The sequence below is a fragment of the Lagenorhynchus albirostris genome, chromosome 12 (genome assembly GCF_949774975.1).
Source record: "Lagenorhynchus albirostris chromosome 12, mLagAlb1.1, whole genome shotgun sequence".
NCBI lineage: Eukaryota > Metazoa > Chordata > Mammalia > Artiodactyla > Delphinidae > Lagenorhynchus > Lagenorhynchus albirostris.
Window position 1 is genome coordinate 2,208,291 of NC_083106.1, and position 21,363 is coordinate 2,229,653.

Here is a 21,363-nt window from a genome sequence, read left to right on the forward strand (position 1 = left end):
AGGCAAGTCAGTGACTACCTCTGAGAGTCAGTAAGTGACAAAGCCAGACTAGGGTTTATGTCTCTTGAAACTTATAGAGTATGAGTTTCTAAATAAATGCAATTACATTATGGACTTGACTCTTGTCCACATACTTTGGACACACACACACACACACACACAAGTCATCACATTACCCTGTTGTAGACCATTGGAGACAACAGACAAAAGTAATTTCCAGGGCTTCCCTGGTGGCGCAGTGGTTAAGAATCCGCCTGCCAATGCAAGGGGCATGGGTTCGAGCCCTGGTCTGAGAAGATCTCACATGCCGTGGAGCAACTAAGCCCGTGTGCCACAACTACTGAGCCTGCGCTCTAGAGCCTGCGAGCCACAACTACTGAGGCTGCGTGCCATAACTACTGAAGTTCGCGTGTCCAGAGCCCGTGCTCTGCAACAAGAGAAGCCACCACAATGAGAAGCCCGCGCACCGCAACGAAGAATAGCCCGCGCTCGCCACAGCTAGAGAAAGCCTGCACACAGCAACAAAGACCCAATGCATGTAAAAATAAATGATAGATAAATAAATTTTTTAACATCTTTATTGGAGTATACTTGCTTTACAATGGTGTGTTAGTTTCTGCTTTATAACAAAGTGAATCAGTTATACATATACATATGTTCCCATATCTCTTCCCTCTTGCGTCTCCCTCCCTCCCACCCTCCCTATCCCACCCCTCTAGGTGGTCACAAAGCACCGAGCTCATCTCCCTGTGCTATGCGGCTGCTTCCCACTAGCTATCTACCTTACGTTTGGTAGTGTATATATGTCCATGCCTCTCTCTCACTTTGTCCCAGCTTACCCTTCCCCCTCCCCATATCCTCAAGTCCATGCTCTAGTAGGTCTGTGTCTTTATTCCCGTCTTACCCCTAGGTTCTTCATGACCTTTTTTTTTTTCCTTAGATTCCATATATATGTGTTAGTATACGGTATTCGTTTTTCTCTTTCTGACTTACTTCACTCTGTATGACAGACGCTAGGTCCATCCACCTGACTACAAATAACTCAATTTCGTTTCTTTTTATGGCTGAGTAATATTCCATTGTATATATGTGCCGCATCTTCTTTATCCATTCATCTGTTGATGGACACTTAGGTTGCTTCCATGTCCTGGCTAAAATAAATTTTTTTAAAAAAAGATTGTATAGAAGTAATCTCCAAAAGGATACGACATGTGAGGCTGGTAACACGATGAGCCTGGAGGTGGGGCATGCCGGTCGCATGCCTTCTGCCCACTCACCAGCAGTACCTACGTCCCTCTGTCTTGCTCCTTCCTCACCATCTTTGACGGCTCGGGAACACCTGGTAACGCGGTCACGGCCCTTCTTTGAGCCCCGCTTTCTTTCTGAGGCATCCCAACCCTCTGGCACCTCTCAGTGTTCCCCGTGTTTCCTCTTTTCTCCTTTCATGGACCTGTCAGTTAGACCGCTGTTTAAACACCACCCCCCTGTGGCCAGTGTTTCCGAGGTGCGTCCTTCAGCCCAGCCCAGCGCCCTCCAGGAGGTCACCTGGCCACTCTCAGGGGCACTCTTGCCTCTGGGGCTTTGCTCACCTGCCTCGCCGACCTTGAACGCTCTCCTGCCCTCAGCCCCCACCCATCGAGTTTGTCTGGGCCATGCTCGTGGCCCATGAACACACACTTTCTGACCTCGGTCTTTTGTATGAGCATCTCCCCCTGCTGGACCTCAAGCCTCCCAGGGTCCACTATGTAATACTAGTGGGTGCCTAATGGAGGTTTGTTGAGTGAAGAAAATGTAGCAATAATTCAAAGAAGGATGAACCCATCCTTGGCCTGTCCACGAGCTTCCAGCCAAAGCCTGGCCCTTCCTCAGTCGTTCGTTCACTCACTCACTCAGTACCAACCGAGCCCCAGATGCCCCAGATGCCAAGCTGAGCCAGTCCACACGCTGTCCTTCCTTCCTGCAGCTTCAGCCAAGTGAGAAGACAGGTGTTAATCAAATAAATAAACATTTCGGCTGCTGTGAGTACACACATGAGGCCTCTCAGATGCCACCTGCCACCGCTGGGATTCGCCCAGGACCCCCGGCTCCAGGACTGGCCACGCTCCGCACACCCCGCCGTCCAGGCTGGGCCGTCCTGTCCGTGTGGCACCCTCTTGCCCCACCCGTCCGTCAGACAGCTCAGGTGCTGTGCTTCCCCTCCGTCCTCCAGCCGGTCTCCTCCAGGCCACACACACACACACACACACACACACAGCCGCTCCCCCTCACGTCCTGCCTGCCTTTCACGGCTCCCAACTTCCAGTCCTTTCTGCCGGCGCCAGACCCTCCCCTCCGCCCAGGACCGACCCCCTCCATCCCACAGCCCAGCTCCTTCTGAGGGCTCCCAAGTTCACGGTCTGAACGGACCACAACTATAGTCTTCTTAACACCACTGAGGCTTTACGTTCTCGAAATCTCATAGCACCGTTTCCCCTTTTCTGCCAGTCTTGCTGGCCACCTTGCGCTGTGTCTGTTTGCAGGAGGCCTGACCTCTTTGCATTCCACCAATGCGGAGCTCAAGTCATTTCACAGCGAGTCAAAGCTCAGTGAGCATCTCTGCAGAAGGCCCTCGACAAGGGCTGGATGGCACGGACCACCCGCCGACCTGCAGCGCTGTGGCTCTGTACATAAGCCACGTGGGCCCTGCCTGCAGATCGGGCTGACCACGGCCTGGTTCGGAGCTGGGCTGTGGGTGCTCGCTCAGCTCAGAGCATCTGAACCCGAGGTGCCCTGCCTTACGCAGGAATCCCTCAGACCTTGGCCCCGAGACACAGTGGCGCCAGGAGTGTGCCCTGGGCTGAGGGATGCACAGTGTCCAACAGTGTCCCAGCGTCAGAGCCCGGAGACAGGCCCCCCAGGCAGTCCTGGCTTTCCTTGATTTATTTTAATTTTTCGGAGGCCGGGGAGGCGCCCTTGGCGACTGACAGCCCTGGTGGGACCTAACGCAGGGCTGCGTGCCGTTGAGCACCGGCCTGTGCCCCGAGGATGGGCTGACCTGGCTTAGAAGGCAGCAGCGAGACGCTCGGTACCCTTGCTGGGAGTGCTCAGTCCTCCTGAGCCTGGGTGCTGGTGCTGGGGGCACTCTGCCTGCAGAGATCCAGCAGACACCCAGCAATGAGGGGGATGTGGGCAGAGAGGCCCCGACTTGAATGTCCGGCCCAAGGCTGCCCCGTCTCCCAGTTCCAGGCAGAGAAGCCAAGCGGAGGGCATCTCCGCGTGGCCCTGAGGCAGATCCCGCTGCCTGAAGAGCGCACTCGAGGCCGAGGCGTCACCAGGCTCTGAACAGATGGCTGAGCACCTTGTTCTGATTGCTGCTGCTGCTGCTGCTGCCCAAAGAAAACTCTGCCAGGAGCCCAAGCCCCTCCGGGGACGGGAGGGCGTCAGGTCCAGCTGGACGCAGGCCTGGGCGTCTGGAGGACCGCCGCCAGGGCTGCCGAAGCCTCCCAGCTGGATAACACTTTCCCCCCTGCCAACTGGCTGCAGGGCCGTCACGCTGGCCCTCCTGGAAGGTTGCCTACGGCATTCGGGCCGTTTCTTTCCTCCTCATCCTTTGAACTTGGGCGTGTGCCCAGGTGCCCTGGAACGACGGGGCCGAGAGGCAGAGTCCTCGGGGCTCTTGTCTCCACCTGGGCAGGAGCGGGTGGGGAGGGTGAACGGTGGGGCCCCTGCATCATGTCAGCGTTGCTCTGGGAAGGCTGAATGGTGGCAGAAAGCAAGTGATTTAATCTTGCTCTTACTGTTCCATTTGCAAAATGGGACTCTTCCTGCTTCATAAGGAATCATTAAGACAGTGTGTGGGCTTCCCTGGTGGCGCAGTGGTTGAGAGTTCGCCTGCCAATGCAGGGGACGTGGGTTCGTGCCCCGGTCTGGGAGGATCCCACATGCCGCGGAGCGGCTGGGCCCGTGAGCCATGGCCGCTGAGCCTGCGCGTCCAGAGCCTGTGCTCCGCAAGGGGAGAGGCCACAACAGTGAGAGGCCCACGTACCACAAAAAAAAAAAAAAGTAAGACAGTGTGTTATTAAAAGGGGAAAGGGGCAGGGGAGATAAATTAGGAGTTAGGGATTAACATAGACTACTATATATAAAATAAACAACAAGGACCTATTGTAGAGCACAGGGAAATATACTCAATATTTTATAATAAGCTATAAGGGAAAAGAATCTGAAAAAGAGGAGAGAGAGAGAGAGAGAAAGAGAGAGAGAGGGAATATGTATATGTAAAAAAATAAAATGCTTCGAATTTTTTTTAAAAAGACAGTGTGTTATTATAAAACATTGTGAAGGGCTGTACACAGTGGAGTGAAGAGAATGAACGCCCCAGACCAAGGTTAAAATGCAATGGTTTCGTCTATCTCTGAACGCGGGTGGAGTTAGTACAAGCCTCGACTGGATTGGATCCAACAATCATAAATCTCTTGACCCACCTCCCAGGGCTCAAGAACAAAGGCATAATCTTACTACTTGCTCAGAGTAATTAATGAGGGCCAGGTTTTTAAAAATATAATGTATGAAAGTATATCACAATATATTGTTAAAAATTTCCTAAAATTAAAAGTATATCTAAAATAAAATGTTAAATGTAGAAATAGCAAAGTTAAAAGCATATAATAATAAGGAGAAAGTGAGCATGGCAGTCATCTAGGCTTATGCTGCCGGACTCACGGTCATTGTCTAAAACGAGTGCTGAGTTTACTGGCAGCCCAGGCAATAAAAAAGAACACAGATGGCCTAACAATCATTATCTGATACCAGGAGGCTTGCCAGTGTTTCAAAAGAGAATAATTTTCTGGGTCCTGAGAGAATAGTTTCCGAGGTCCTAAGATGTAAAGGAGTATTCACGTGGGTCGCAGGTGAGGAATGTGGACGAGCCCCTGGATGCTGGCTATGTTCTGGCTGGTTGGTCCTGGTGACCACTGACAGCAGCTCAGGGACTTCTGCCGGACGGTGATTCCGTGGACAGGTAGGGCCAGGGGTGCTGCAGGGCCAGGAGGGCGGCTTTCAGTGAATAAGGTCAATCACTTCCCACTGAGCCCTCCAGGAGCCTGGAAAGTTCTACTCAAGGCCAGGCTTTGGGCCCTAGGTGACCCACACCCTCAGCCTCACCCAGAACGTACTAGCACCGCTCCAACGGGGTTTACGTAGTCAGGGAGTAAAGTACACAAGCCATTTTACTAGTCAGAGAGGAAGACAAAATAAATCACATAGAATGTGAGGGTTAAAAAGGACTAAGGGGGCTTCCCTGGTGGCGCAGTAGTTGAGAGTCTGCCTGCCGATGCAGGGGACACGGGTTCGTGCCCCGGTCCGGGAAGATCCCACATGCCACGGAGCGGCTGGGCCCATGAGCCATGGCCGCTGAGCCTGTGCGTCCGGAGCCTGTACTCCGCAACGGAAGAGGCCACAACAGTGAGAGGCCCGCGTACCGGGAAAAAAAAAAAAAAAAAGGACTAAGGTGTTTGGCACTCCTTTCCAGTTTCACGCTCACATCAAAGATGAGGATGGTGTTTCTTCCCGAGTCCCTTTCCAGGCCCGGGTCGCAGCTCTCCTCCGCATCCCTGAGCCCCCTCCAGCCCCCTCCAGACCTGCTCTCGGAACCTCCCCCTCCCTCAGCCGCACGGCCCTCTCCAGGCCTCCCTCCTGCCCATCACCTGTGTTCATCTCCCATTTCCCACCTCCCCACGCGCTTCCAACTGCCCCATCAAATTACCTCCACTCCGGCTCACGGGGCCCAAGCTTCCTGGTTTTCTCTTTCAAATACCAGAATTAAATATTTGACGTATCAATCTGATTGCCAAGTATGTCTCCAGGGCTTCGTCTCCGCTCAAGGGCAAGTCTCCCCCCTCCCGTGCCGTGGGGAGGTGAGGCTCTGCTGGCAGACCAGCTGGGACACATTCACGGTGGTGCTTCGTCTGCTGGCCTCCAGATGCTCGGCTAAGCGTCTGGGTAAAGCAGCCTGCTGGGGGGGGCGCGTCTCGTGAGCTGCAGGGGCGCCCCCAGCCCAGGCGACGCGGTGGCCCCCCACAGGGCCGTCACCACCACCTTGCTGAGCCCTTGATCAGCCATGAGCCTTCTGCGTGTGTTAGCTCATTTCATCCTCACGGTTGGGGGCAGTTTGAGTTTGTCTCTCCTGACCTCTGACCCAGGGGTCCAGCCTGGCGTGGAGCCCAGGCATCAGCATTTCTAAAAGCTCCCCGAGTGTTTGAAAGTGTAGCCAGTGTGAGGCTCCCCTGGTTTTAAAATCATGTTATTTCTCTGCTGCTGCTGCAGCGTGCTCCCCCCGGCCTCCAGCCACCCACTCCGGGGGCCAGGCCTCCCCTGCGGATCTCTGCCCCCCAACTCAGCCACGGGCAGACAACACTCGTGAGCTCCGGGGGGTCTGGGCCTCGGCTCTCGGCTCTGTCCCGCCAGGCCCCAGACACTCCTCTGCTTCCAGCATCACCTCCCTCGGTCGCCAGCCCCTGTGGGTTTTGCTTCTGCGAAAGCTTCCAGCCCCTCTCTCCTTGGTCTCTGGTGCTTCACGAGCCAACAACAATCTTCCAAAGTGCCGGAGTCACATGCTGCTTCCCCTGACCACAAACCACCAGCCATGGTCCTTTTCTTTCAGGGTGAAGTCCAGCGGCTTAGCCTGGTTTACAGGACCCTCCAGGATTCGGTCCTCTCTCGTCCTTGTCCCCCGCCATCCCTTTTCTCCCCGAGATATAATACACACTTCCCCCAATACAAGTCTCTGTGTGTATTACTTATAATCATCTGTGCGTCTAAGCGGGTACTGCTGGCTTTACTGAAATGCCTTTCTTCCTCCACTGCTGGCCCACATTAGTGCTCAAAATTCCCCTTAGATGTCTTTCCTTAGGGGAAGTCTTTTAAAACTGCCCTAACCTCCCCCAGGCAGCAGCCTGGCTGGCTCAGGTGCCCTTCCATGGCTTCCCCAGAGGGTTCTGCCCTTTCTTCCTCGCCGGCCCTTGAGGCTCCTCCCGGGATAACAATCTGTCCCCTTGTCTGTCCCCTCCCCAGCGTGAGGGTGGGAACGTGGGCAGATCCCACAGCTGGAGGAACCTGGGTCTGGAGCAGCAGTCGGTTAGTTTGTCCTTTCCTCCCGCCAGGGCTCAGCACCCGGGAGGGGCAGCAGGTGGGAGAGGAGTGCGTGTCCGGGGCCGGGGCCGTGGGGACCGGGCGGGCGGCGCCGCATCACCCGGGCAGCGGGACCGGGCACGACGGGTGTACGGCGCCCCCTGGCGGGTGGGGCGGGCGGAACAGGGCGCGCGGGCGGGCGGTCCTGGGCCGGTCATTCACCTGAGTTCCCCGGGCCATGCTCCAGCCACAGGTGATGCTCCTGGCCCACCTTCCTCTGGTTCAGTGGCCCGCTTGTTATTTCTGTTAGAACATCAGTCCGACTCTCAGTGCAACGCTCCTTCACCTCTTCTCCCCCAGTTCCCTACAAAAATAAAACAAAAAACCACAAGCCTCCCCACCAGGCTGCTTTGGGAGGGAAAGCCTCTTATCTAGGAATTCAAAAGCAGGTCATTCTCCTACGAGGCTCCGGCCATGTCCGCCCTCAGGATGTTTTCATACTGCATGGAGCAGCCCTTAATTAGAGACTAGTTCTTTCCTTCCAATCTCCAGTTCTGTGGGGTTTCTGTTTCCCTCCACCTACCACCCTGGAATGTGATCAGGGACCCGAGTGGAGATTTTAACCTGTGGCCATGAGATCCACAAGGATTCACTGGTGGACACGCACAGGGAAACACGCATTCCATCGATGAAATTCTGAGGCGAGGGAAACGTCCTTAAAGAAAACCAGGCTTGGGAGGGTTCACATTTAATGTAGGTCTGTGGGAGGTTCCAGGGACGTGAGGAACCCCAGAGCCACCGTTTGAAGGTCTTTGCCCCCAGCCCCTCCCCTCTGCTGCTGTCTCCTCAGCCCCCTCGCTGTCCCACCTGCCCCTCCAGCTCTGCAGCTGAGTTTCCTACTCCCAGCCACTGCCAATCCAGAAAATAGGCAGAGGCCTACTGTGTGCTGGGTGATCACCACACAGGGTAAATAGGGTAAACAATGTCCGTGACAAACGTTACCAAAGGGAGAAAGCTTAACCCTGGTGCACCCCGTAGCTGGTGGGAGACATCCGACTGAATGCAAACCAAACGTCGAAGAGCCGAGGGCCTCCATCACTCCAGGCGGAGGGACGCCAAGGCCATGAGACTGACCAAGAGGGTCTCCAGGCGGAGGGACGCCAGGGCCATGAGACTGACCAAGAGGGTCTCCAGGCGGAGGGACGCCAGGGCCATGAGACTGACCAAGAGGGTCTCCAGGCGGAGGGACGCCAGGGCCATGAGACTGACCAAGAGGGTCTCCAGGCGGAGGGACGCCAGGGCCATGAGACTGACCAAGAGGGTCTCCATCACTCCAGGCGGAGGGACGCCAGGGCCATGAGACTGACCAAGAGGGTCTCCAGGCGGAGGGACGCCAGGGCCATGAGACTGACCAAGAGGGTCTCCAGGCGGAGGGACGCCAGGGCCATGAGACTGACCAAGAGGGTCTCCAGGCAGAGGGACGCCAGGGCCATGAGACTGACCAAGAGGGTCTCCAGGCGGAGGGACGCCAGGGCCATGAGACTGACCAAGAGGGTCTCCAGGCAGAGGGACGCCAGGGCCATGAGACTGACCAAGAGGGTCTCCAGGGACACAAATGGCTGTAACGTGCTCCACAAAGCAAGTCTGAGGTGGCGTGGGCCCAGAGGAGGGGGCAGAATCCTGCCGGTGGGAAGGGACAAAGGGCAAGTAAGTGGGCTTTGAGAGCCGTGGGGCAGACATCTTTTGGGCAAAATTAAATGCTTTTTTATTCAGAAAAATCCAGAACGTATTGTGTTGCTCATTCTGTGCTGAGACTACAAATACTTATAATTCTTACAATACTTCCCAGCTTTAAGCGAGTTATATACCAGTGAGGAGGACCAATGAGGACACGCATCTGTAAAGAGCGACGTGATATATAATTCAATACAATGTGTACTTGAGCGGCAGCGGGGTCAGGGAAGAAGGAGAAACATCCCAAGGCGGCCAGGCGCAGGGAGAGGCCCAGCACCTGGAAAGGGCAGCCAGGGATGTGGAACCGCAGCTCAGGCACAGCTGTGGACCGCCCACCGGTCCCATGCTGGGAGGGCCGCCCACCTCTCTCAGCCTCGGTTAGTGACTTCCCCACAGATTCTCAGAAGTCCCCGGAGCCAGGCAACGGCCCCGGCCAGAGTCCTGCCCTTCCCCTTCCCGAGGGGCCTCTGCTCTATCCCACGTGGGCTGACTCTCCAGGAGACTTGCTGACTCTTCACTCTCTCATCTGATTTTCACCTCCGGCCTGGGAGGGGGACCTTATAGAAAGGAGCTATGTCATTTCCAGGAAAAGAGGTCATTTCAGAGAAGACGCTGGAAGCAGTCTCAGAGGTTGGAAGTCCCCGCCTGGGGCAGTGTGCGAGGGTCCTGGGCACCAGTCTGAGTTTACGGTTCATGTCAAGGAAATTTAGCAAACTCAGAATGTTCCTAGGATGTGAATAGCACGTGTTTCATGCCTAAGAAATCACCTTGAGCATCATTTATTGTTGCGGAAAAATTTTTAATCTTACAAAAGTAAAATTTCAGCAGAAGTTGAGTAATTGTACTTAAACTGCAACACGGTGTGCAAATGCACTTCCTAGTTAAAACAAAAAAGCCCTTTAATGTTTTTCTTCATTTTTTTTTCAGGACAGGTGTAAATGAACAGAGTTTCAAACTCAAAATGATGAAAATCCCCTACATAGACCTTCCTGAGTGGATACACAAGAGGAAGATGAGGACAGAAGTTAAGGTGACGGCACAGGACTTGTTTTCAAAGGTGTTCTTTTTAGTTTCATTGCTCCTGGAGAAATCAACTTATATCAAAATATGGCATTCCTTATATTTTTTGTGAAACTGAGAATTTGTAATTATTTATTCATTCAGTTGTTTATTCAAGAAATCAGTGGGGACTTCCCTGGTGGTGCAGTGGTTGAGAATCTGCCTGCCAATGCAGGGGACACGGGTTCGAGCCCTGGTCCGGGAAGATCCCAGATGCCGCAGAGCAGCTAAACCCATGCGCCACAACTACTGAGCCTGCACTCTAGAGCCCGTGAGCCACAACTGCTGAGCCCACGTGCCACAACTACTGAGCCCGCGCACCTACAGCCCGTGCTCCGCAACAAGAGAAGCCACCGCAATGAGAAGCCTGTGCGCCGCAACAAAGAGTAGCCCCCACTCGCCGCAACTAGAAAAAGCCCGCAAGCAGCAACGAAGACCCAACGTAGCCAAAAATTAATTAATTAACAAAAAAGAAATCAGTGGATCACTGCCACACACGCAGTCCCTCTCTGCCCCTAAGGGTGGAGCTGCGTCTGATCCACTGGGTGACACACCTGGGTCACCCAGTGGTGGTGAGTGAGCGGCGATGAGGGCAGTGCTATTTTCGAAGGCTGGTCCCCGAAGGCCCTCTTGACAAGTGACAGTTGAAGCGAGTTCTTGAAGGGAAGTGAGCTCAGGAGCATCTGTGTGTGGCGCGGAGACAGGCACGACGGCGCCTAGAGGTTGAAGAAGTTTCTGTGACTTTCTCTTGCAAGAATAAGTAAAAGTATCCAAGAGCATTTTCTAAATTAGATACTACCACGTACTCTCAGGTTACGAAAATTAAAACAATCTCATCTTGATGCAGAATTAGAAAGTTGAAAGTTCAGTGGAAGGGAATAAGTAGTAAAGAAATAAAGTCAAATATGTAGAATGTGATCAATTTGCTTTTGAATATTTTGTACTTTTGTTTAAAAATTTTCCTTCTGTCGCATCACAGGAAATCACAGACGCCCTTCTGTGGAGCTAGCACCAGTGAGTAGAGACGGTCCGTAGGGTACAGGCTCCCAGCGGGCGGGGTCGGCATGGGGTGTGGCCAGCTGAGTGCCCCCCGCTGTCCCGGCCAGGAACCCTGCAGGAGGCAGGTTTCAGCAGTGACCTTCATGCCGCTGTTGAAATTTCCATGCCGTAAATGAGACGATGGTCACTGGAAGCCGTGCCACGTCGGGGAAAGGCAGGGAGAAGGGACGTCACCTCCAGGGCTCTGCACTTGCTGGAGGAGACCTCACGTCTCGGGGGAAACTCACCGAAAGTGTCTTCACCAGGGAAACAGGCATGAGCAACCCCAGGACGCGGGCCCCCTTTCTCCCTTCAGACGGAGGATACACGCGGGAGCTCGAAATCTGGAAGACAGGCAAGCAGGACGTAGCTGCTAACGGTTTATGAGGTGGCCAGTAGCCTCCTGCCTTGACCACGTTTGGGAAGCAGTGGAATCTTAGTCCTTATTTATGCAGCAACGTCGTGGACCTGGAGATGCTCACACTAAGTGAAGTCCACCAGACCGAGAAGGACGAGTACCTCGCGATATGACTTATATGTGGGCTCTAAAACACGATCCAAATGAACTTATCTGTGAAACAGAAACAGACTCACAGATGTAGAGAACAGACTTGTGGTTGCCAAGTGGGGCGGGGGGATGGATTGGGAGTGTGGGGTCAGAAGATGCAAACTAGTATACATAGAATGGATAAACACGGTCTTACTGTACAGTACAGGGCAATATCCTGTGATAAAGCGCAATGGGAAAGAATATGAGAAAGAACACATATATGTATGACTGAATCCCTTTGCTGTAGAGCAGAAAATAACACAACATTGTAAATCAGTTGATTTACTTCAATACTTCAGTAAAATACTTTTTTTTTTTTTTTTTTTTTTTTTTTTTTTTGCGGTACTCGGGCCTCTCACTGCTGTGGCCTCTCCCGTTGCAGAGCACAGGCTCCGGACGCGCAGGATCAGCGGCCATGGCTCACGGGCCCAGCCGCTCCGCGGCATGTGGGATCTTCCCAGACCGGGGCATGAACCCGTGTCCCCTGCATCGGCAGGCGGACTCTCAACCACTACACCACCAGGGAAGCCCTACACATGTATTTTTAAGCATAAACTGTGTCACACAACAACTATTTTTTGTGGCTTATGTGATCATTTTCCCAGATCAGAAGACACGATGCTGCAGGGTGGGTTCCCTGGCGGGTGGTGGGACTGCCCCCTGCCCACCCCCTCCTCAGCCTCCCCTGGTCAGCACTGTCTGCAGTTTCTTCTCTCTTCCTCTCTTTCTCAGCTCTTCTTTCCCCAGACATTGAGATGGGCCAACATCATTTCTCTGGCTGTGAGAGCTGTCGGAAAGGCATTTAGTGGACTTTAAACCCTTGTTTTCATGAGATCAGTCACAACATCTTAATCACACGTATTCTCTCTCTCTCCCTCCCTCTCCCTCTCTCTTTCTCTCTATCTCTGTCTCTGTGTGTGTCTCTCTTTCACCCAGAGGGTGTGATGCCCACCTGGACATAATTAACCACACTGCGAGGCTGTGGCTACCACACAGCGTACGCTGCCAGCCTTAGTCTCAGACTGATGCTTCCAAAGAAAATGGTTCCCTCTCATGTGTAAACTCACAGTTTAAAAACTTATTTTTAAAATTTACAGTTATTTCCTGATTATTAAAGTGATCTATTCTGTTATAGAATATATAGGAAGCTCTAAAGTAAAAAAAAAAAAAATCGTTTGTAATCCCATTACTTGGAGATAGCTACTTGCTAAAAATTTGGTAAATTTCCTCCCAGTACTTTCTATAAACAAGCAAGATTAGGTGCTGCTCTGCACAGTTGACAATGTGGATTTTTTTATCCATCTAATCTGTAACCTTAAACAACTTCTCATGTCATTGTGTTTTGAAATATTTAGAACATCGGCATCATAGACACGTCACAGGGATCTCCTGTCGCTCAGTCTTTGCTTATGTCACTAGCTATCACTTTATGAAAGACTCTAAGACATGGAACTTGTGTCCAAGGTACAGGAGGGCTTTGCGTGTGTTTGATTTTAATTTTTGCTGTTTGTTTTTAGTAAATAGGTGTAAAGTTGACAAAGAAGGTCTTACGTTCCTTCGGTGTTCTTTCTAGATCTATCAGGCCAGGAATCTGGGGAAGAAAAATAATTTGAGGGGACCTGCCGAGGAGGCACTGAGAGTGGATTCTCCAAGGACGGGACCCTGCGTCCACAGACACCAGGCCCTACCCCCTGCCCCAGACTTGCAGCCCTGGGACCGTGTCGCGTCCCGGCAGAGCTGCAGCTCTGTTGTTCTGTCAGTGACCTGGTTTCGCTGGGCTCGCCCCAGGTCTCTTCAGCTCTGGGAACTTGTACTCGGCCCACCAAAGTGTGAGTTTCAGGGACAGGCCCTCCTTTTCCTGTTTCTTAGGCTTGTGGTTACGAAGAGCCGGCCGCTCCCCAAGCTGTGACACTGGACGGGCAGCCCCCTCGTGGGCGAGTGGGTGGTAGATTCCCACAGGGCTTGAAGGGGAGGGAAACTTTGAAAGAGAATCACAGTTTACTGACCAAGTATTCTTCATTTATTGACTTTGAACAAAAAGTGAAACCAACTGGAGTGAGAACAGAGAAGTTTCCTTAATAGGAAGAGTATTGAAGAAATAGAATGGTTTTTGAAAATGGAGTTTCTAAGGATAAAAAGATTGAACAAGAACCCTAAGGGAAAAGCTCGAATATTATAACTTTAAAAGAGAGGAAGTAAAGGACAATTCAGTCTTTCAGAAGTAAGGGAAATACACCAGGGTGCTGATAAAGACAAGCAGAATTTTCAAAAATTCTGTAACTTTGATTTTCTATCTTTAAAAAGGAAAATGTGTAATTATTAATGTTTGTGTTACCTATTGAGCTAGAATATTTATAATTTAGAAAGTCTTTGGTGTACTGTGGACAGAAATCTGCAATTAAGGGGTAGTTTTTAACGTCTCTCAAGTTATCATTGTGTTGAGAGAAAGGATTTAATCCGTTTCTTCCCGGCGTTTGTGTAACTCCCGTCCCTGAAAAGACGAGTGAGTACCAGCTTTTCTGGTGTGGCCGTGCGCGTGCCACGGCGTCCCTGGAGCTGAGACACGTGGTCCCCAGCCAGCCCTCGCCTGGAACAAACACATCCTTTTGTGCCCCCAAGGAACCCTTTATAACAGGCATGCAGTTCATGGGAGGTGTCCCTAGAGGTACCAGTCGGGACGTTTCTGCAGCTCTGGACGCTTGGACGACTCTCCAAGTGCACCTCCTTAGGAAACACGAGGCAGGTGAACCTGCGTGACGCAGAGATGGGGGTACGTGTGGGCTGGTGGCCCAGTTGGAAAGGAAAACCCTGATAAAATTAAAGCAAGAAGGACTACATGTCAAGTGACCCAAAATGTCACGTAAATCAATAGTCGTGGTGGGCTCCCTGAGACATGGACTTCTCATGCACACAGGAGTGAGGCTGCTGCCAGCAGGGAAGCGGTGGGCAGCGTGGTCAAGACCCTGGGCTCTGGTGCAAGCTGGGCTGGGGGGACCTTGCTCCTGCCGCTGACTGCCCTGTGACCTGGAGCAAGCGACCTAACCTCTCTGAGCTGCCACGCCTTCATCCATAAAATAGGGCTTTCCCAACGCAGCCAAAAATAAATAAATGCATTTATTTAAAAAAAAATAGAGCTTAAAATTGTACCTACTGCACCTCGTGTTGCTCGGTTCGTTGCAATAACACAGGAGAGCACATGACACGTGGAAAACATGCAGCGAAATAGTAATTCTTGCTGTTGAGACCCCTTAAAGCTTCCAAGTTAGGTCTCAGAAACAAAGGCATCGAAGCACCGTGGGACTGCAGCTGGGTGCGAAATTGTATTACTACATTGGGGAAAAAAAGTTTCGTTAAAAGTCTAAGCATCGGGCTTCCCTGGTGGCGCAGCGGTTGAGAGTCCGCCTGCCGATGCAGGGGACGCGGGTTCATGCCCCGGGCCGGGAAGATCCCACATGCCTCGGAGCGGCTGGGCCCGTGAGCAGCGGCCGCTGAGCCTGCGCGTCTGGAACCTGTGCTCCACAACGGGAGAGGCCACAGCAGTGAGAGGCCCGCGTACCGCAAAAAAAGAAAAAAAAGTCTAAGCATCGTTTTGTTAAAAGTCTAAGCATCAGACAGAGGTTAGTAATTACTGCAGCAAATGTATCTGGCAGCCGAGATGCCCCAGATACAGGGCACAGTGCTGTACCTGTAAGAGAACCTCAGCTACAAGGACCCCACAGGCAGCTATTGTCATATTCACCCCACATTGCTGCTAAGTGGAGAGACCAGGTAGAACCAGAGTCCGTTTGATTCCAAAGCCCGAACCAGGCTGAGCAGGGACTTCCCCGGGAGTCCAGCGGTTAGGACTCCGAGCTTCCACTGCAGGGCGCACGGGCTCCATCCCTGGTCAGGGAAGCCTCCTCAGCAGAAAATCCAATCTAACAAAACGAAAGGACAGGTGAAAATGGGCAACTACAAAATGGCCAGGCCCCCCCCCACCCCATACCCTCTTCGAGGGGAATGCGGGGCCAGATCTACCGGAAAACAATGCAGACTTGAGAACCATCTATTTGTTTCCATCATTATTTTAACTTTATAGACAGCAAGTCTTCCCAAACTTCTCAAGCCCCTTCAGTGACAGCTGTGGATGGAGAGCCGTGCTCACGCGGACACTCTCAGGACACTAGGGCTTCAGTTTAATGCCAGATGTGGGAAGTGAAACACAATTTCCCTGCTTTCAGGGCAAAACAAAACTGCAAGAGGTTTTTTCCCTCTGCCCCAATCCTCTTTCCACAGACAAATTTTAGTTTGCCTTTGACTTTATTCGATGCTGGTCAGTGTGCTTTCTGTCCGTCTGCGGGAAAGAGAACGAACTCGGGCCTGCGTCCCTGTGCTCCGCTGCGTCAGGCTCGGCCGCGGCGGGGACTTGGCCACATGCTGCCACCCAACTGCTCGGTGGCGCACAGCTACGCGGCGGAGGTGAGCACGGCCTTGCTGCTGCTGCTGGAGTGTAGCCTGGGCACGCTGGGCAACGCCGTGGCGCTCTGGACCTTCTTCTTCCGTCTGAAGGTGTGGAAGCCCTACGCCGTCTACTTGTTCAACCTGGTCCTAGCAGACCTCCTGCTGGCTGCCTGCCTGCCCTTTCACGCCGCCTTCTACCTGCGGCAGAAGACCTGGGGCTTGGGACGTGCGTCTTGCCAAGGGATGCTCTTCCTGCGGTCCCTGTGCCGTGGGGCGGGTGTCGCCTTCCTCACCGCCGTGGCCCTGGACCGCTACCTCCGGGTGGTCCACTTGCGGGTCAAAGTCAACCTTCTGTCCGTGCGGGCGGCCTGGGGGATCTCGGTCCTGGTCTGGCTCGTGACGGCAGCCCTCACTCACCAAAGCGTGTTCCTCTCTGAGGCCGAGTGCCCCAGTTCTGAGCCCAGGACGGAGTCCTCCTTCAGCCTCGTCTGGCAGGAAGCCCTCTCCTTCCTCCAGTTTATCCTCGCCTTCGGCCTCATCCTGTTCTGCAGCGCCGGCGTCATCAGGACTCTCCAGAAGCGGCTCCGGGACCCACACAAGCAGCCCAAGCTGCAGAGGGCCCAGGCGCTGGTGGCCATGGTCGGGGTGCTGTTCACGCTGTGCTTTCTGCCCAGCTTCCTGGCCCGCATCCTACTGGCCATCTTCCGAGGGGCGCTCAGCTGCGGGGTCCTGAGCTCCATGGTCCACGCCGCCGACGTGACCGGCAGCCTCACCTACCTGCAGGGCGTGCTGAACCCCGTGGTGTACTGCTTCTCGAACCCCGCCTTCAGACGCTCCTACCGCAAGCTCTTCTACACCCTCACCCTCAGGGCCCGAAAGCAGGAAGCAGAGGCTCCCGGCTGTGAGCTCAGAGATTCTTACTCCTGAGGATGGCCAGCTCCCCACCTCACGTCCACGACAGCTACCCGGGGGGCGCTGAGCAGTCATGATGGTTAGTTAAGATTCTGCACTACAAGCTTGAACGCAACTTCAGCACGTGTCACTGCTGTTTACCAGGATTTCCTTCAGCTATTTTGTGTTGCAGAGCAGTTCAGCAAAATGAGCGAGCAGAGCCTTTACACAATTCCCATGCAGGTTCAATCACTAAATGACTACGACACAGTCCTAGCTGGAAGAAGATGCTGTGGTGGACCGGTGACGTGGAAGGTGGTGGACCGGTGACGCGGAAGGTGGTGGAAGGCGGCGTGGCAGACGCGGTCCTGACTCTGGTGTCGGCAAGTCACTTTATCCTTCTATGCTTGAATGCAAAAAATGCAAAAACTCTATGCTCTTTTTCTACCTACTGCACAGACTTGTGGCAACTGACATGGGGAAGTGGGGCTTTGGGTCTAAAAACAGGTTCCGCAGGGTGTAAGTCCTGAGCTCGGTTCTTCTTAGCTCACAACTGATGGTAAACTTGAGCTTCACCTGCACAGATTTTACACATTACCTCCAAGACAACACAGTCAGTGTCCTCGTTTATTATAAGGAATACTTTCCTACTAAACGTCTCAAAATTGCTTCTAGTACTTTTTTTAAGTTTGAATGTCTGAATACTTTTGGAACTCAATCTGCTTCCCCTGCTCTAAAAAAAATCACTGTACTTTAAGCCTCCTGGGAGAAACACACAGTATGAGATACCAATTTGCATGTGAAATGGTGAATTCCACCCAATGGCAACTCCTGAGGACAGCAGCTAGGGACCAGCCCGGGTTCAAGGCCACTGCAGGGAGGGTGGGCGCAGCCCCTGGACACCAACAAGGGCTGCATCTTTTCCTCTCACTCTTCTTAAATTATGTCCCGAATTTGTAGCTCATGCTGGTGACAAAGGATTTAGAAAGTCCGCTTCCTGTCTGCCTTCTCTCTCACTCTCTGTTCAAGGCGGTTGTGCTCTCCCCCAAAGGGACTCACCGGGGTCTGCGTGTAATACAGGGTCCCATGCAGCCCACACCAGGCAGCCTCACCTGGAGCTGCACCTGTACTGCCCCCAGGGAGAGACCTCTGCTTTTCCCAGGAGGTAGTCCTACGATAGCTGTAATAGTTAAGGTTAAAACTGCTGGCATTAGGCAATAGAAAAGGGCAAATCCTCACCCTCTCCCGGAGCTGTTTGCCTCCCGGGTAGGTTCCTTTTACCAGAACCAGACTTGAAATGCGGTGTGACCCCCACTATTGTGCTTCTGAAGGATGTAGACCCTGTTGACACCAGTATAATGTGCCCAGTGTCCCCAGGGGAGTGAGGGTCCCATCAGCAGCATTGTGCTATTTTCTCGGGTTTTATTTCCTCCTTAGTGAACAGAATTTCAAAGGGCTTAGAAGGGAAATGTGACCAGATGAGATGCAAAGAGGTCGAATAAAATTCTCTGATGGGAACATTCTAGGCTGTGTTTCTTCCCTTTCAAAGAAAAGAAATGTCTCCATTTTTCTTCCTTTGATCTTACTGCATATACAATTTTTAATGATCCTTTTAAAAAAATCCAACATTTAATATAAATATTTTCCATATTATGATAAATTCCCCGTAAGCATTACTGATGACCTAATCATCTTCCCAGAAGCTGTTTCTCAACCATTTTCCTGCTGATGACATTTAGATTCTTTACTCCCTACACAAGTAAATTCCACACCCTGAAAGCATGTACCCATTTACAGACATCAGGCGCCCTTAGGTGGGGCAAAGCCAGCTCATGTGGTTGTCTAGACAGGCCTGCTGGCGAACACTGGACACGAATGCTTCCCACGCACGGTCGGTCCTGCCTGGCTCCCTCCACGATGCTACGGCCAGCGGCTCTGCCTGGTGAAACGGGGAGGTCTCCTCACAGCATTACTGCCTCTCGGGCTCTTACTGACCTTCTTCTGGACTCGCTGTGGGGTCCAGGAGCTCCTGAAACCCCCCATGTCTCGGCTAACCCCGGGGTGGCCTGACTCGGTTGATCTGGGAGACATGGGTAGGTTCAAAGGCCCCTCATTAATCCCATTACTGTGCAGCCAGGGCTGAGAGTCCCTGGGTTACCGGCCACGGTCAGGGCCTTTGGGTCAGTATCCTGCTTGGTCACTTCCCTGCTTTGTGACCCGGGACAATTCACCGAACCACTCTGAGCTTTCCTCTTCCATAAAATGGGGATAATAACAACAGACCGTACGGGATTATTGTGGAGACCAAATAATACATAAAACTCTGTTGGGCACAGAGCCTGTACACGACCATATTCAGTGGGTGTTACTTTGCTGTTTCCAAGCGATAGGTTTATTCCCTGATCTTTGTTTATGTCTCCAACAGTCTGTGGGCCCTTTGCAGACACAGTTTTTCGCCAGTGCACCCTCAACACAGAGCCTCGTGGACTGGGTGTCAAGCAGTTCTGCTAGGTCAAAGCTTTATTACTGTTCTTTCTTCCTAGTAATTCTTTTCTGCATATTTTCCAAGGATTCTGTGGAAAGGACGATGCTTTGTAGTGGAAGCTTCAGGACCCTCTGAACACCCATCTCTGAGGATGTTTTGGTCACCCTGTCCTGTCACTCCCGTCAAAGACACCAGCTCTGCACTCAGACAGTTGTCTTCTTTAAAGACGTAGAGTGACAAGGTTCTCGACTTCTCCAAATTATTTTCTCTGAGAAAAGGAAAAGACTCAAAATGAAAGTGTGATTAAAGAGTACACGATGGGCCTCAGAACCACAGCTATGTGCGCCCAGTAGCAGATTTTGGTTTCTTTTCCCGTGTGACTCGCTTCTTGTAAGACAGCAGGTACCCAGCCCTGGCTGCCAGGCTTGCAAATCTCAGAACTGTCTTAATCCCGACATATTCAGGAGCCCAGATCTTCATGTGAGTGGTGCATTTCTCTCCCTATTCAGGTAATGCCATCCCTGTTTCAAAATCCTGGTCATCTACGCCTTTTTCTTTCCAAAATCCAGCAGAGGCCCCCGAGCCGTCCCTGCACACACCCTGCAGGTGCCAGTGTCTGTCCTGGGAATCCCTACCCGCCACTCAGGTCCAGCCTCCGGGACCTACCTCTGACAGGCCCCAGCCAGACCCCAGCATAGCGCCTGACTCAACCCAGCCCAAAGGCCTCCCGTGGGCCTCACGTCTGCCCTCCCCACCCAGTCAGCTCCTCGCACGGGGCCCGGCACACAGTAGACGCTTAATAAATCTGTGGAATAAACACATAAACAAATCGACCAGATTTAAAGTTAAAAAGTTCACTTTATCCACTATTTAATAGGTTTTTTAAAAAAAAAATTCACTTTGAAACACTAGATCCAGAGGCAAACTTAAAATTGTATCGTAAAGAATCTTCTAGGGAAACACAATACAAAGGAAAATATAATTTGCACATTTAATGGAGAAAAGTTTTTCCTCTATATTTTCATAATAACTTCTGCCAAGAATTCAGGCAACGATTTTGATTTAGCTAAGGGCCGGGATGGTGAACGGATACCGTGTTTGGCCGTGGCCTTGGCGGGAACTGGGAAATGCATCACGTGCCTCTCAGAGGCTTCCCGAGCACACCGCCCGTGCTCACGGGAACACCCCCTCCACAAACAACAGTCACCCTCAAAGTGTCTCTTTTATAAAACTGGGGTAAAATGTACGATCTTACCCGTTTTTAAGCATACAGTTCAGCAGCACTAAGTACCTTCACACCATTGTGCAACATCGACACCGTCCACCTCCAGAACGTTTTTATCGGCCCAAACTGACACTCTGTCCCCATTAAACACTAGCGCCCCTGCCCCTCCCCCAGCTCCTCCCTCACCCCCTCCTTCCTGTCCCTATGGATTTGACTCCTCCAGAAACTTCACATACGTAGAAGCAGACAGTACTTGGCTTTTTTCTTAATGATTATTTCACTGCACATGACGTCCTCGGATTTCGTCTATGCTGCAGCCTGTGTCAGTCTTTCCTTCCTTTTTAAGGCTGGATAATTGTCCACTGCACGACTGCACTGCGTTCCATTTATCCATGGGTGTCAGTGGACACGTGGGTTTCTTCCTCTTCTTGGCTCTTGTGGCTAACGCTGCTATGAACATGGGTGTGCAAATATCTCTTCAAGACCCTGGTTTCAGTTCCCTTGAGTCTGTACGCAGAAGAGGAATACTGGGTCATATGCTAATTCTAGCTTTAGTTGTTTGAGGACTCTCCACACTGCCTCCACAGCGGCTGCACCAGTTTCCACTCCCACCAACAGTGCAAGGGCTCCAATTTCTCCACAACCTCGCCAACACTTGTTGTTTTCTGGGTTTGTTTTTTCTTTGTTTGTTTGTTTGTTTTTTAGAGTAGCCATCCTAATGGATGTGAAGTAGAGAAATGCTTCTTTGAAAATCGGGAAATGCTTGATAACGTCAGAGACTAAGAAGAAGACATCCCTGTGCCTGGATCCCGGAGCACCAGACCCAGGCCCACC

At 52.2% G+C, this 21,363-nt stretch overlaps 1 protein-coding gene across 1 annotated transcript; it reads left to right on the forward strand.

The window, feature by feature from the left end:
- Nucleotides 1-15,901: 15,901 nt before the first annotated feature.
- Nucleotides 15,902-16,855, forward strand: GPR31 (G protein-coupled receptor 31). Its single transcript, XM_060168379.1, has one exon. The coding sequence runs from the start codon at nt 15,902-15,904 to the stop codon at nt 16,853-16,855; it is 954 nt and encodes a 317-aa protein (XP_060024362.1).
- Nucleotides 16,856-21,363: the final 4,508 nt, after the last annotated feature.